Source organism: Pteropus vampyrus, unplaced genomic scaffold, assembly GCF_000151845.1.
Source record: "Pteropus vampyrus isolate Shadow unplaced genomic scaffold, Pvam_2.0 Scaffold199, whole genome shotgun sequence".
NCBI lineage: Eukaryota > Metazoa > Chordata > Mammalia > Chiroptera > Pteropodidae > Pteropus > Pteropus vampyrus.
The window spans coordinates 1908624-1925827 of NW_011888980.1; the positions used below are offsets into that span (position 1 = coordinate 1908624).

Here is a 17204-nt window from a genome sequence, read left to right on the forward strand (position 1 = left end):
CTGGCATTTTGGAAATGTCATAATCATTATCCAACAAGACCCTTCTTTCCAACCAACGTTTCAAGCCCTGCTCAACTTACAAGAGAAAATTCAAATGGCATGTCCTCCAACTCCAAATACTATCCTCAAAGGATCTACTTTTTTTTCTTCTAAATACCCTTAACCTTTATTTTTTACCTATGTCGTGGCAATTCTTGTGTTCTCCTTTTAACAGCAATATTTGTGTAATTGTGTCATCTCTCTGTTAGAGTGTGCATCCTCTGGGGGAGAGATTCGTGTTCTGTTGAGAGAGACTGCATGGGTATTGAAGCCAGTCCTAGCTTGCCTTGCCCACTTTCCAGCTGTTTGTTTCAGGGCAAATTACCTAAAATCTCCAAGACTCAGTTACCACAGTCTTAAAATGGAGATGGTGATAACTCTTCCTAAGTCTGTCAGGATGTCTGAATAAGAGAATATATGCACAATGCTTAACATAATGCCTAGAGCACTGCAGACATACAATTAGTGACCACTGACTTTCTCTCCCCTTATGCATTCTTGATCCTTCCACAGACCAAACACAGTTTTTTTCACATAATTGCTTAAATGGTGAAATAGGGTAGGGAGAAAGTATGTTAGACTGAGAGATGCTGCAAGTATTGCAAAATCCTTAAAAGAAAATAAACATTAGCATTACTTATTGAAATATGAGTTCTCAAGCACATTAAAGAGGAAATATCAAAAGACTTTGCTTTGCATATTAATTGGACAGAAAGCCATCCAGAGATGGCAAACATTTGGGAGGCACCTCAAATCTTGTCTGTGACTCTCCATCTTGCAGACTTGGGCACGTATCGTTGGTTATGAGTTCTACTGAGCATCTGCCTTTCTGTGGAATTAGGGCAGAGTCTACAGCTGAGGAAAGAAGCCTTGGAATCTGGTATGGAATTCTAGACCTCATAAAATGCCCACTGGCTTTTAATTGCTTATAGGCTAAGTGCTTGCCCCTTGTGTTCAGAGATTTCCTCATAAGACTCCAATCTGCTTTTCTAAAGTTCAGTCAATGACTTTACAGAGCCTTTCCTAAGTGAGCCACTCACATAACACTTTGCTTAATTGTCTTATCACCATTTTTTCACATTCTGATAGCATTTCTGCATTTCTCTTATCAATTCCTGCCCCCTCACTAAAGTATGTGCACATATATTTTTATATATATGTGTGCATGTATGTATATATATATACACACACACACATATATATATGTATGTGTGTGTATATGTGTGTGTGTGTGTGTGTGTGTGTGTGTGTGTGTATATATATGTTACTCATGTATATTTATATTAGGATAAACTGTTCAAAATTAAGACATAGGTCAGGGAAGCCCCTGAATGTGTAATGGTGTGGTTTGTGAATTATCCCACCTCAAACAAAAGATTGAAGGCCTAGGAGTGGAGGATACCAAGTGACAGAATAGATATCAACATGGAACCCTCAAATGGAGGTTTATGTAGCTTGGGGCCAGGTGTTAAAGGGATGTTTTCCATCCTCAGGAGAATTAAGGGCTCTGGGGCTCAGGGACACAGTGTCGGAGAGGTAGGCAGATAAGACTGTCTAGCCCACCAGCCAGGATTTTGTACAATCATTCTGCATAATTATTCTTGAAAATACAAACATTGCCGAGGCTGACTGACAAGTATTGTTCCAGCACAGAGGGCTGTCAGGGCAAATCAATCCAATTCTACCACATGCCAATGTGTAGAACAGATATAATTTTGGCTGTTAGGGGCTGTCAAAGCGAAGGATGTGCCGTATGTGTATTTTGAAGTGTGGTGTTCCCTTCAGTCTAACAGCTTGAAAGATTTCTGGGGCTTCCCCCTCCTTGCCTGTTTTCTACAAGAAGTTTTGGGCATTTAACTTCAAATAACTCGACTGCCTTTATTTACTGTAATGTTCAGGTTACATTAAGCACCACTCCTGCCTCCCTCCACAGCTGTTCTGCTCTCATTCAGCATGGGGGTATTAAAATTTGCTTTAGAAGGAGAGAGTCATTTGCTACTATCAGATGTTGTATGGGGCATCCAAATTGGTACTTGGTGTTCTCCCAGGAGTGTGAAGTCATTTTGCAAGAATCTATCTTGTTCATCATTGAACTCATTGCCAGGCTTAGCTCAAAGGCCCATGATAGGGACCTTGAGGATCCCTGAAAGTCCACTTCTTCCTTCAGTGGCTCAATGCTGTCATGAGCATCAAAGTTAAGGCCCTCAGAAGGTGGCTCACTCAAAATCTTTCCTCTCTGTTTCAGAATTTTTCTGCTTCCTCCAGCCCATTGTACTCTCAGTGGCTTCCCCAAGAATCTGTCCCACCAGTTTTCCTCCCTCCCACTCTTTCTCCTTTCTTTCCTTCCTTTCTTTTGATGCCTATTTAATTTCTTACTGCCTAATATTCTTCTTAACTTACAAACACCCTCAAATTTCTCCCTTCTCAAAAGTCCCCCAGCCTCCATCCTCTAGAGTCAACTTGCTATCTCTAGACCTACCGGTCTGCCTCTGACCTCCCATACATGCAGTCTCCACTCACCACCTCCATGGCTTCACTTCCCATTTACCTCTCTGCCCCCAGAAGTCTGACTTCTGCTCTCCTCAAGCTCATTCATGGCCTTTTCTCCTGCCTTTCTGATTTGTTCAGTTTTGTTTGGTTCTATGGCTCTTTGTTCTCTGTCTTTTCCTGAAAACATCAGAGGATTCATCCTAGACAACACGCTCTGTTCTCTTGGGGGTCACAGACTTGACCTGAGCTCCCCTGAGGTCAGTCACTCTGAGCTGTGTGCATTTAGTGGACTAGGGGCTGGCAAGGAAAGATGGATGATAACTGGATGGATTCCACTCTTGGCTTAGCATGGGCCTCTGTGAGAACAAGCTTTAGAGCCACACGCTAACTGACTTCTCTGCCTCCAGTTTACCACTGCCAGAATAATTTAATGATTTGTCCTAATCACTTTTCTATGATGCTCAAAAATCTTCGATAGCGCTACACAGAACTCATATACAAAATAAAGTCATGGACTCACGAATTGTGGAATGTGTGTGCCAGGGCCAATCTAAGATGCCATTTAGCTCCAACTCCCTCATTTAAAGATGAAGAAATGAAAGCAAAGGGCAGTGACATCACCGGCTAAGAATCCATACTTATCAGTACCTAAACTTGTTCAAACTACCTAGTGAGGTATTCAAGGTCCTCTTGATCCAATCTCATCTACTTTTATAGCATGTTGCCTACTTTCTCTTCAGCAATAAATCAAGATAAATCACTATTTCTAAATACACTCTGGACTTCTCTTCCTCGTCCTTGCTCATTTTCTTCCCCCACCTTAAATACCTTCTTTCCCACTATTCTTATCTCTTATTCAATCATTCATCTATTTTTATATGTTCATGTTATTATTTATTCATAAAATAGTTTTGATTGTTTAATACGTTCTAGACTCAGCAGTAGGTTTGAGAAAATTACATCTATTCTTCAACCTTATCTCCAAAGCATTCTCGAGTATGCCCATAGACATTGATTTTTATACCATTATGATGATAAGAGCCGTGGACTCCCTCTGCAGTGCTTTGGCTGAGGGTGGCTTTTGTGTCATATGTTTATCTTTTATTGAGTTCTGCCTTGAGAAACAGTCTTTGGAAACTAACTATTTACTCTAGGGCCATTGTTGAGGACATTGATCCCCTGTGTAAAATCCATACAAAATATTCCTTTGAAAACTAAATGCCATTGAAGAATCTTACCATAAGGAATAACTGTACTTTTGCTTGTAAATTTTGTAAGTTATCATATGTTTCTTTTAGTTTCTGTTGCCAAGAAGCTCAGTGTCAAATTATGACTTAATTTTAATAACCCCGTGGGACCCTAGAATTTGCATGTTTGCATTTCTACATAATGCCTTGTCTTTGCCTTCCATTCCATTTTCCCTGACTTGAATTCTTATTTAAATTTTGTTTTGTCTTTGCATGGTCATGTAAAGTACCTAGAATCTTTTCTGAAGGAAGCAAAGTTGTTAGAAGGTATGATTGATATATGTATATGTGTTTTTTGTCCCTTTAGTTGTGAAATTTTTGAGGACAAGTGTTACTTTATTCATTCTTTCCTCTAGGCCCTAGAAAAATGCCCAAGCCGTAGGAGGTACTTAATGAACACTTGTTGAACTGATAAAAATAGACTTGTTAGAAGTGAACCTGTTAAATCAATAAAAGTAGACCCACAACCCTTTAGATTGACAAAGTCAAGCTCATACACTTTCACTTTCATTTTGTTTTATAAGAAGGCCAAAGAAAGGTAGGGTGTTATAGTGGAAAGAATTCAAACTCTGCATATTACCAATTATTCAACCTTGCTTAAGTTATTTACCTCATCTAATCCTCTTCTTTTTACTTTAATTTTAAAACAAAAGTAAAGATACCCTACTGGATTGCTATGAAGATTGATAATCCCAAAAACCTCTCAACACATATTCTGGCTCATAACAGCAATCAGTACATGTTAGGCCCTCACTTTCTTCCCTCTATCCTCATTTATTGGAAATAGCACGTGGAAAAAGATAAGTGGATTGCTCTATGACCACAAGTAAGTCAATTAATTGTGGTGTCATCTGTAAAATAAATGTGACTATTGACCTCATTCAGAGGAATATGAAAATTAATTGATGGTAATGCACATTGGGATTTTTTGCTGAAAAGTGCTTAATAATGACTTGGTATTATTACATGATCCATTTCATCATTAATGTTATTTATGAATATTTGGCTGTGTCTTGCCCTGGTATATTTTATGTCTGTGGTCTTAATTACATTTATTTTCATTTTAGTACAAACTTGTATTTTAACAAAAATGTAGATGAAATTTAAAAATATAGTTCCCATCATTCATACAAATTTAGTGTTACAAAGTAAATAATTTTATCTGTTTCAATAAGCTGCCCATGAAATATACATTAAGATATTTAGTAAATAATTTTTGATTGTATCGAGATCAAGTTCAAGAGTTTTTCAAGGTATTTAACTTTTATATCCTGCTTTTCACACTTATACTCTATGTTTATTCGTCATTTTCTAATGAAATTCTTCATTATGAGATGTTCAGTCCATAATAAATGTGAATGTGGATAAATGTGAATCCTTCAAGCCCTACTGGAAAAGATAATTAAATAAACGAAACACTGGTTTTCATTTTAATGTCAGGAAACTCTCAGGGCTTGTAGTCTCTAATAGGGCCTCTGTTAGAGTCCAATGGTTGCTCTTCTGAAAGTCAGGGGTACCTGAGTCCTAGTTTGGCCACCTTCTAGCTGTGTGGCCCTGGGGAAGTCACTTTCTCCTTCCAAGTCTCACTTGCCCACTGAGTCAGTGTTCCTGATCTTTAAGTTCTCTTCCCATCTCTCCTCATCACAGCCCCGCTCTGCAATGGACCGGCCAAGGCAAGCCCTGCATTTATGTCTGTAGGGAAACAGAGACTGCTCCTAACACAGAACATTATCTTCTGGGGGTAAATTACTTTTTACCTTCCTGCTTAAAACTTTAAAATATCTTTCCTTTGAACTACGGATCACTTAATACTTGGCATATATGAAAGCCTCAATAAATGTCTAAATTTAAGGTCTGTGTGCTGAGCAGTTTATGTCGCCTGGGGCAAGGTTTTCTAGGAAACCTCGTTACTGAGGAAATGGGTAGGACACATTTCCTATTTCAACCTTAAGTGAATAGAGATTTGTTTGTTTGTTTGTTTGTTTTAGAGATAATGGTAATGGATATAGGTAGGGATTAATACTTTATCTATAGCATGTGTGTATATATAGAATATTTACTTCTAGGAGATATCGATACCAGGAATTCAATTTAGACCAGCTGAAACTGCCAACATCTCTGTAAATGACCAAAGCTACTTTGCAACAAAATGTGTTTTTCAGTGACTGTAATGTGATACTAATACAAAACCGAAATCTATTCAATTCTGGTATCGTGAAGCAAATGACCAAGGGCCCCAAATTCCCACTCTGGAAAATTCCATTAATAGCAAAGACAGCTACACAGTTCTTAGCTACTCATCTTGATTACTCTTGCTGGTCATCAATTTCTTCCTGATTATACAGAGTAGATCTATTTGCACAATAATCTAATCACATTCTTTGTTTTGACTACAATAACATATATAGATCAGTCTGCAGATCACACAAAACTGGAGGTGTATTTCCTGCACCACCTACACCTCTTATTGATACCTCCTTTTCATTTGGTAGGGTGAAGTTTAAAAAGAAACATTTCCTATAAAATTTTTTTTAAAAAAACTCAACCATTGCTTTGAGTTTTTCTCCAAATCTAGAAAGCTATTTATGGTGGAATTTGGTCATTTATTTATTTATTTTTATTAGTTATTCACATTGGGTTTGAGGTGATTTTACTCAAGTCTCTAAAGTTCAGAACAGAGTTTACTTGCTTACCTGATAGCTTATTAATCATGGAGTCCTTAGACTTACTTCATTCAGGATATTTTGTATAAAATGAATGGAAATGTTCATAGGGCTCTTTAAGTCAGTGATATTCAAAGTGCTAGTCCACAATGAGATAAGGACCTTGTCCAGAATGTCAATCAGTGCATTGCTTCCTTCATTAAGAAAGTCTTGCTCTTAGAAAATGTCAGCTTAATGCCATGCAAACAGCCAAACCAAACCTCCCAAAGCCTCTCTTCTTAACTGCATTGTTGAAAGATGCAGGATAAATGGCAACCTCGTGTTTCCACATCTTAGGCAAGCTACTAGATCTCTCTTGTGCCTCAAGCCCTGAGAATGACGGCACTGGTAGGGTGGAAAGGGGAAATGTGAGCCAGGGGCTCAGTGGATGAGAGGAGTAACCAAGGTGTCAGCAGTGAAGGGGCAGAGGTGGTATAGGCTGATGGCTCTCAAGGATAGATTCTTTGTAATAGCTGGGGCTCTAGCAAGAGAGAGAGAGAGTAACAGCCAGAAATCAGGCACAAGGGCCCTAAAGTCCCTGGGATAAGGGGTGAGAAGGCTTCCATTTGAGAGGGCTACAGGGGAAAGGCATGGATGTCCTCAGGGCATAGCCAAGGTTTTACTTGAGTAAGAAGGAAAAGAGAAGTTTAAGGAGAGGTTGGGGATATAAGGAGCTCATGGATGACAGGGAGTGAGCCCAGAGGGCCCGGGGAAAGGTTTGTAAGGGAGGCGAAGGGGTGAGCAATGATTCAGATGGGAGCACTTATGAGCAAAGTTGGAATGAGAGGCTGGGTAAAGAAGAATGCCCTATGAGGGTACCGAGGACTTCCTGTGGTGATTGCAGGAAATAGGAAATGAGGCAGATAGGGATAAGTCCTCATGCTCTCTTGGGGGAGAATGGGAAGAAATTCTTGCTCAATGCTGTGATAGCCTCAGATCAGTTGTTCTCCCCACTCCTGACATCTCAGAGAACTGGGCTGCTTAATTGCCTCCATACCTGATTGGTTTGTCAAATACTGTTTATAATTAAACAGTATTTGCCTGCCATCTTATTATCATTCAGCACATTTTTTTAACAAATATTTGGTAGCAACAACTATTTGCAAAGCGCTGTGCGGTTCTGTTAGGAATGCAAATACAAACACAAAATTGTTACCTGTGCCCTTAAGTGACTTTCAGTCTTATAAAAGAGAAATTCATTGTATTTAGGAGAAATACACTGGCAAAGGGCTACCATTCGTATATCTTATGTCCCAAATCAACAAAATAAATTAATACAAAATAGTCATTTCTTAAAGAAAAGATGCATTTACTGCTTTCTAGGTCAACAAGAGAAAACTGGTCTCATCAGATTTTAATTTTGAAGATGATGAAATTGTCCCTTTGTCCATAGCGTTATAAACTTATTTCCCACCAACTATGTCTCCTGCTTGGAAAATTAAAAAGAAAAAAAATGTAAATCAAATGCAAAATAAGTTAAATACTTGCCTTGATCTGGTTAGAGTGTAAAGTAAATCAAGCGGCAATTTAATTCCCAATGAACATCTGACAACCATACAGTTAAATATTAGTTTTAAATAAGGCAGCTAATTCTCTGCAAGAATTACATTTGTCTCTTTATATGGGCACTCTACCTAATGAACACAATTCTCTCCTCTTAAATTCTGGCATTGCTACTAGAGCATGAGAAATTAATATACATTCTTATATTCATTAATATTGTTGCTCATAAAAGACCTTTTCATTTTTATCACCCTGAGTTCCCAGAGGCCCATGGAAGCTGTCATTGCTCCAAACCACATAAATTATCAGGGGAAAAAATCCTATTAAAGCAAAACCTTAATTACCACTTCCATTTTATATCAAGTTTTATCTAAAAAGAAGCTGTATAGCATGTTTATCAGCATAGAATGGGTAAATAAATGGTGGTACAGTCCTTCCACAGAATATTATAAAGTAATAAAAGCAAAAGAATTACAACACACACTATAACTCAATATAACTCAATCTCAAGGACATTGCGTAGTGAAAGATATGGAAGAACACATATAGTATGATTCCATTTATTTCGGTTCAAAATCAGGCAAAGCCAAACAATATCTCATTAGGGATATACCATTAGTAGCCAACCTATAAAGAAAATGATTGACAGAAAATTCAGGATAGTACTTATCCTTGAGAGGCGAGTAAGGAAATGGCTACAATTAAGAAAGAACACAGCGGTGCTTCTAACACACTAGTAATAGTCTGTTTTTTAAATGCAGTATTATTCAAACTGCAGAGATATGCTTTGTATTTTGTTTTTATAATACAGTGAGCAGTCAAGAAAAAACTTTTAAAGAAAGGTTATCAAATTAACCAATAGTAATAAGACCTTTCCATAGGCTCAGCACTTGAAGTAACAGGAGGTAGATAGAGCTTACTCTTAACCTCAGGGAGTTTACAGAGGTGAAATAATTGAGGGATAAGTCAGAGTTCGACTAAGCACAAGCTATAATATGAGTCCAGAGAAGGAGGTCTTTGGTGGTCAAAGTGGTCTTGGAAAGTTCTTTGAAGGAATGAGGATTTAAACTGACCTTTAATAAGAGAACTTAGCAGAGAAGAAGCTGGGAGATTATTTTTACTTTTTATTCTATTATAGTATTCTATTTCTCTTGTCATGCTTAACACAATTTATAATTGAAGAGAAACTTTGTGGTCTAGAAGGAAAAACATAGACTCTGGATTCAGACAGGCCTGGGTCCAAACCCAACTTCTTCATTTCCACACTGAGGAACATAAAAATTCCTGCAGATCTAGTTTCCCCATGTAGAAAATGCAGGGAGGAATGCTTCACGGGTTTGTGAGAGTGAAAGAACATTGTTGGCCACACATTCCAAGCTCTAGAGAGAGTCACAATTCCCTTTGAATACTGCCATTCGGAGATGAGGAGTTCAGAAAAAAATGGTAACCAACAACGTGAAGGTACCCCTGTGCTAGGGAAGTCCACATTTGATATGCAAATGAAGAGGCACATGCACACACTGCAGTTCTGTCCTCTGCAATCTCCTTTTGGGCTTCTCCACTGGCTCTGTCCTTCTGAGTATTGCTTTGCTCTGCATTCCACCTTATAACTAATAGGCTTCAAAGGACCTTTGACTGTCTCCTGCCTTATTCCCCAGGAAGGCATATCGATGAATGACAAGGGGCAGCTCTGCTCTAGATTGAGACGGGGTGGTGGTGGTGGTGGATACTCTCTCTTCCCCAGGTGCATCTATTCTTGTCTCTTCTTGACTTTGGAGAGCCAAGACTAGGGCATGATCTTAAAAAGGGACTAAAAAAGGCAGCCTTTAGCACAGTCTAGAAATTTCTAGTCTAAACAAAGGGAATTATTGAGGATCAACCATGGTCTAGCTCACTCACCAAAAGACTAGAACTGGGGTAAGGACAAAGCTTTCATATGCAGAGCAGGTCTTGCATTTTCCCTTTGTGTTCTCTGGGCCTCTCTCCCTCAGGAGTCTAAGGCAGCTTAACGAAGAATTAGGGATTCCTGGCTGTGTCTCTGCCTTTCCCCCACTAGACACATGACTAACAAATATATGCAAAGCATCTGGCTTGTAAGAGGACTGCCATTAAGGTTCATTTCTTTCTCATTTCTCCCCTTCCCTAGTCTGTAAAGTTCATTAATGACATTCTGCTGCCAACAGCTAGGTCACTACTTTAGTTCTATCAAAAACAATAACTGAGCTCTGAGAGCAACCTGATGCAACTGCCTCCCAGCCATTTGGGATGGACTGTGAGGATGGACACTGAACTTCTCCTTTGTTTTGCTGTGTACAGAAACGAGAATCTAGGCCTGCAAGCTCAGGATGCAGGCCACCGACTCCCTACTCTCTGCCTTCACCTCTGCATGCTTCAATTCCAATTTCCATTCTGTCTTTGTTTTACAGTTGTTCAGCACATCAAGAGACATAACATTGTTCTGAAAAGGGAGCTAGGCGAAGGAGCCTTTGGAAAAGTTTTCCTAGCTGAATGCTATAACCTCTGTCCTGAGCAGGACAAGATCTTGGTGGCAGTGAAGGTAAGAGAACACTCCAGAATGTCTCATTATCCATGGTCACAGTAATGTATGGAAGTGTTACTTTATTTTATTTTAGTGGCCAATTTAGAAGCAAATTGTGTCTGCTGTGATGGATGTGTTCAAATTCCTTTAACTAAATGGATAATGGGAAGGATATTTGGAGTATAACCAACTATTGGAGGTTCTTCTTAGGGGCAACCTAAGTCTGCAGTCTATGAATAGCTCTGAGCTACTCTTCCTGGATGGAGGTCAGTGGGGTCAGATAAAATGTAACCAGCTAAGTCTTGGCAACTCAACCTGTCTCCTTGGATTGCCTGGCGCTTGTGCCACACTCAGCTGGTCTTGTCTCATGTTGAGGTTCTGGAAGGGAGACTATGGAGTTCACATCCTCTCTTGACTTCTGTTCTGAGATCTTCTGTTCTATTTTATCATGTCCTTCTCAACTGTTTCCAAGGCCCCAGGATTTTGTACGGTGCAGGTACAATTCTATCCTGGGGTGGATGGCAGCTCTTGTGGATTCTGCCACCCTAGGAGACACAAGGTTTTACTAAACTGAAAAAGCCTGACGGTCTTTCATCATAGACATTTTCCCAGAAATTCAGAAAGGAGACCTGGTCTCCAATAAGATAAACATTATTGAAGGGGATAAAATTTCCACTGAGCTCTCTAAAACATAAGAATTAAAGAAAAAAAAAATCGCACGAGAAGATTTATGCAAATCTTTTATATAAGCATTGTCCAAAAAAAAAAAAAAAAAAACCTCACCAAGGTATTGATTAACATATGTAAAACACTGAAAAGAGGCATGGATATATTTATAAAATGAATTAAGTGGCAAATGAATATGGACATGGTTAATGTAATAAAAATGTAACTTCTTGGCTTAATATAAGATGACTGGGTTTTGTTTTTTATTGTAGTTTTTTTTCTTCCAAACACAGAATGTTTGTATGAATGGCATTTGATTACTAGTTATAACCAGGGCAACTTTTCATTTTTTAAAATCAGATGTATATTCCATTACCATTGTACTTAACATTAAAAACTTAACTATGTACGCAATAGGTAACTGAGAAGAGAGAGAAAATTATCCTTGAACTTACCCATCCTGTGGAGTAAACACAGTTTCTGCTAAAGTTCATCCAAATGAAAAACTGTGTATTTGCTTTTCTCGTCATCAAAAGTAACCTGAGTGGCATGAATACTCCTAGACTCTCAGCAGAGGCTCCTAAAACCTGCACTTTGGAGTGAATACAGGTCAGACCTTTCTAGGGATGATAAATGCAATAGCTATCAAATAAACAGCAAATGGAGCAGGGGGAGTGAGACAGAAGTAAAGAGAGGAAAGGAGATGCAAGAGAGAGGTGAGGTCAAATGGGTAAAGGTGTAAAGTAAGAATCCTGCAGTGACTTTGGGGACGTTTAATTTTTGCTGCTGCTATTGCTTCCTCTTTTATTTACTCAAAAAGTTTGTTATTTTTTTTTAAGCACAAAATGTTCAGAACATTTGGCAGTGTTAAATCTGCAGTTTTTGCTTTCTTCTGTTATCTTTTTTTTCTCTTTGGATAAATGAGACCAAAAGGTGCCTCTATTTTTGGAGATTCATAGACGGATAAAATGTGAGAGCTGGAAGAAGCTTAGGGAACATCTAATTCTAATCTAGTCATGTGTTATAGACAAGGAAACTGAAGACTATGGATTCACGTTCCAGGCCCATGTTTCCCACTGCCATTTGGGGGTCACCTGGGAACTAAGTCAGGCCTTCAGACTGAATTCACTTCATGGGGTCGCAAGGTGAGAATCTTTGAATGTGAGAAAATCCCGAGAGATTAGAGAAACCCAGTTGACAGTGTAGGAATAGCTGGGAGACCTTAGCCAGGTATAGACGTAGATTCACAAAATTTCTTGGTATAACCTTTCATCTTAGTATCATTTCTTATTCTAGGCCTACCTCTCTTTACTTCTTGCAATGCCTCTAAGAGGAGGGTGTTGAGTAGCTAAATCCAGAGTGCCCTCAACTCATATGTTTTATTTCCTTCCAAACATCTGCTTAAAACAAGATGCTAGGGCTTGGGTTAGTTATGGTAAAAGCTTAGCCAGCAACAGCAATGTGTAGCAACTTGTCCTGCCCAAGGCCTATTTCCACTTGGGCTATTTCCCATCACCACTGTCAGTGAGGCTTCTTATCTGCTTTAAATCCCAGTCATAACCCTACTCCTTCCTCTGACCCAAACCCAGAACCTATTCCTCATGTACTTCCTGGCTTTGCCAAATAAGTGTTTGTAAATTAATGACCTGTGATAACTGTTTGCTCTTTCATCAACACTGCTAAACAAAACAAAACAAAACAAAACAAAACAAAACAAAACAAAACAAAACAAAACAAGAAATAGATTTATCAAATCCTGACTCCTTCTCTTAGTTAGTCCTCTTGTCATTGAAACTGAAATGAAACTATTTAATTTCAAGTAGAAAGGATAAAATGCCTACAGCTTAAATATTCATTCCAACTTTAAGGTCGCATAATGAAGAAGTCTCATCTCAATGACCTTGAATGTGCATTTTTGTTGAAATTGGAGGCTTTGCTTATGTTTGCTAGAATGATTACAAGCTTTGGGAGGATGTGCATTTTAACTTTCTGCAATCTAGAGCCTGCAGCCACCAAGGAACAAGTCACATCTTCCATGGACTCCAAGATGAATTGGATCAGAATAACACATGGACCTTTCACAGAGCTGTCTCCTGCCAGCCTGACCTGCTCATTTTTAGGACTGATTGGGCCAATTGGAAGTGTATTCAATGACTATCTAATGAGCCTGGAAGGAAAATGTCTACAGTTTAGTCCTGACCAGAATAAAGGGATTTTTTTAAAGGAATGACACAAACTGAAAGCAGCTTCCAGGTCCTGCACAGCTTGTCACCTCTGAGGAGTAGCTGCCCGGGCTGTTCTTCCATTGGAGGCACCCAGGGATGTTTGACAGTCTTTCTGCCTGTTGCCTAGCAACCCTTGCAGCATTGATTATGCATGCTAAGAAATAGCAGCTATTGTCCTTTTTCCTTCTCTAGAAGGAACTGACTGTTTTGAAATCCAAGGCTTTGCATTCAGACTGACAGATGTCAGATTCCTTTAAATCCTGGTGTTTGCCCCAAACGATTTAAGAGCTTGAGAGAGCCACAGGAACCAGTTTAAGAAGGAAGTGATCCTAAGGCATGTGCAGGGCACTCAAGGGCACGTGGGGGCTGAGCATGCCTCTCTCATTAGAGTATTTGCTTATTTGGATCCATTCAGATTGCCATTTTCTAGATACTTTTGGATAACCTTTGTTTTTTAGTGAAATGAATTTGTCAACTATTTTTCCCTTTATAATGAGTTACAGATGAAGAACCCTTAGAGAGGATGAGAAACAGAGAAACCAGTCTTTGATCAAAATGGGTTACTTTATCTTTAAGTAACTCAATTGCCAAGGAAACGCGTTTCATAGCAGTTTCCCTGTATTGGATACATCAGCTATTTTCGTCTGCATTTCAATAACTACAATTCCTACAACACTTTCTTGTACCGTGAATGCATGCTGATTTTTGTTTTTTAAATATAGCCACAAGTGTGCTCTCAAGGATTCATAGTCTCTCCTCCCCCTCTCCACTAACTCAGGTGTATTTCTAGAAACACATAATGTCAAATACGAAGAGACCTTAGAAATCATATATATCCCAAGTCTCATGTTTGATAAATAAAAAGACCAAGATCCAGGGAAGTTGAGTGACTCCCTTGAGGTGTAAGTGAAAGCAAGTGAGAGATGCTGCACAGGAAGACTTGGCAAGACAAGAAATGGTGAAATCTGAGTTCAGCAGACACTTTCTTAACTTAGGATTTTTGCTTTTTCATTCGTTTGTTTCTGAATATCTTCTTGTCAACAGAGGAAATAATTATGATTTTCTTCACCAAGGGTTTTAGAAGAGTTCACTAATAAACCCTCTGGCACATCACACTGAGGCGATAACAAATAGCATCCAACACATTGTTGCCATTCCCATTTCTGGAGGTCCTTAGCCCAGAGCCTTGGTCCACATGACTCCCACTCATCAGCTTTCAGTTCAAGCTGCTCCTCTTCTGGGAGACCTCCCCTTGCCTGCTCCCACATCTAGGTCAGACCTTCCTATTATATGCTATTAAGTCATCTGTACTTGTTCTTTACAGCATTCGTCAAGGTTGTAATTGTATTCATGGGCTTGTTTAATCAAAGGCATGAATGTCAGTCTCCTCCATAGTGGCATATTCCTGAGGGTGAGAACCATGTCTTTTTAGCACATTCATAATATGTAGCAACATAACAAGCAATAAATGCTTGTTAAATGAATGAAGGGATGGATGGATGGGTAGATGGATGGATGAACGGACAGATAGATTACAGAAATAATAACCTTTCAAAAAAGTAAAGAGTTAGCAGTTGGCATTTCTAAGTAAGGAAATGATTTGATGAGCTGTTGGTAGTCATAGAATTTTATAGATAAAAGGAACTGTAAAGATAATATATAGAGAATAACGTAATCTAATGAGGAATTATTTTACAAGTCATGGAATCACTGTACAGCTATACAGAGCTGTTATTGCTATTCTCTAGCTTAACTCTCATGTTTTGCCAGTGAGGACACAGGAATCCAAAGAGGATTATTGACCCATCCAAAGTCATGCAGCTTGAATAAGGTCACTTATTGTGAGACCTAGGATGACATCTCAGTCCTCTTCATTAGTCCAGTGCCCACTGTGCACAACATTTTTATTTATTGAATTTTAAACATACTCTGGAAACCAAATTGAGGAAATTCAGCACAATGCCACTTATCCAGTAATAAAAGGAGTGTGTTAGTTGTGCTCATTTGTATGTAAGAAGGAAAGACACTTTTACGTTTTCCCATGAAGAAATGTAATTCAAGGGAATGGGTGGAAATAAGGAAAACTAGATTCTCAAGTGAGGGCTTTGGCCTCAGGGGAATATAAGTGAAATATCACAATCAACTTTGATAAGAAGAGCAGTATACTGCTCATTAGAAACCCAATAAGCAGAAAAGGTATTGTTCAGGCTACTGGGAAGCCTTACTACTGGTGTCCCAGCTTCTAGCACTGCTAGATCCAGGGAATCAATTCTTTGTCTGTCTGTCTGTCTGATCTATTATCTATCTATCTATCTATCTATCTATCTATCTATCTATCTATCTATCTATCTATCTATTTATCTATCTATCTATCTATCTATCTATCTATCTATCTATCTATCATCTATCTATCTATCATCTATCATTATCTATCTGTCATCTGTTTAATCTATCTTGGCTCTCCTTTCCTCTATATATTAAGACTCCATTCTCAGGCAGGTGAACCCCATACTGTGGTAAAGATTTGGCAGTAATAGCTCTGGGCTTAGATCCTGTTATCCTAGTAACCCCAAAAAAGAGCTCCTGTATCCCAGTAATTATATAAGAGTCTAAGGGCCAACTCCTACTGGCTTGCCTTGAGTTGTGTCACTAGGCCCTCTGGCCACGGGAACAGAATATTCTGATTATCCCAGTGTCTGTCACATGCATATCCCTGGAAATGGGAGATGGGGTTTACTCTACTCAACACACATTGACTGAATGTGGAAAGTACTGTTTCCTCGAAAGAATATTAGGAAGGCTATAGCCAAAAGAAGGGAGAAAGAGACCCAACAGGAAAAACTGAAAGATGACCAACTCGAATAGGAACTTCAGGACAGCTAGGCCTCACTGTTACTGGAACTGTTGGGAGTCAAAAGTTCACTCAGGATCTGAGCCAGCCCTTATGATTGCCCCCTTTTCTTATGCTCTCAGCAGGGGACAGCAGAGATTATCCTCTAGGCTTCCCTCCTAATGTAGTTCAGCTATCTCTTGCCTCTGCTGTTCTCTAGTATTTGCCTGCTGCCTCCATGCCGACTGCTGCTCACATAGTCTCTGTTACTCATATTCAGATTCCTCAAAAAGAAAAATACTAATGTCTAATTATTCCACTCAGTCTTCATGCCAGGCCACCTACCAACCAGTGGTCCAACCATATTAGGCGGCCACATAGCATACCTGAGGCCACCTATGGAAAAGAAGCAACTAGAGCCAGTTGTCTCAGGATACATTTAAGGACAGAATAAGGGCTTAAAAAGGAAAGCTCATTCTTTCCAATTCTGGAACAGTGAAACAATTCATAGATGGGAAAGTTCGTCCAGCATTCATCCACTCAAGTGCTCTGCCCAGGCAAGTTTATTTAGAAGACGGATGGCTATTTTCTTTCTTTCTTTTTTAATGACAGTCATCATATCAGTACTCACATCTTGATTAATGAAAAGTCCCTTTCCCTTTCCTCCCATTTCTGTGCTTCCTCCCCACTTCTCCATTTCCATAGAGAAGACTTGTTCTCACAAAATGAAAATGGATGAAAACAAGATTAGTATATTTAAGAGAACATTTGTCAGTATTGCCCTAAAAAAATTGTTTGTATACCTTAACAGGACATAATGTTACAGAAAGTGCTATTAATTCCGATCTTACAAGTCTCTACGAACAGAAATTATAGAACTTTTAATCGTGGCTTGTTAAAAGTTTTAATCATCTGTATGGTCCAGACTTGCTTAATTGATTAACATTGTTCTTTAGCATAAGT

At 39.0% G+C, this 17204-nt stretch overlaps 1 protein-coding gene across 1 annotated transcript in view; it reads left to right on the forward strand.

Moving 5' to 3' along the window:
- Positions 1–17204, forward strand: part of NTRK2 (neurotrophic receptor tyrosine kinase 2) — a 310504-nt gene that overhangs the window by 217366 nt on the left and 75934 nt on the right. Inside the window, exon 13 of the mRNA XM_023537782.1 lies at positions 10408–10538. Coding sequence (XP_023393550.1) covers positions 10408–10538 — 131 coding nt within the window. The remainder of the gene's footprint in view (positions 1–10407; positions 10539–17204) is intronic.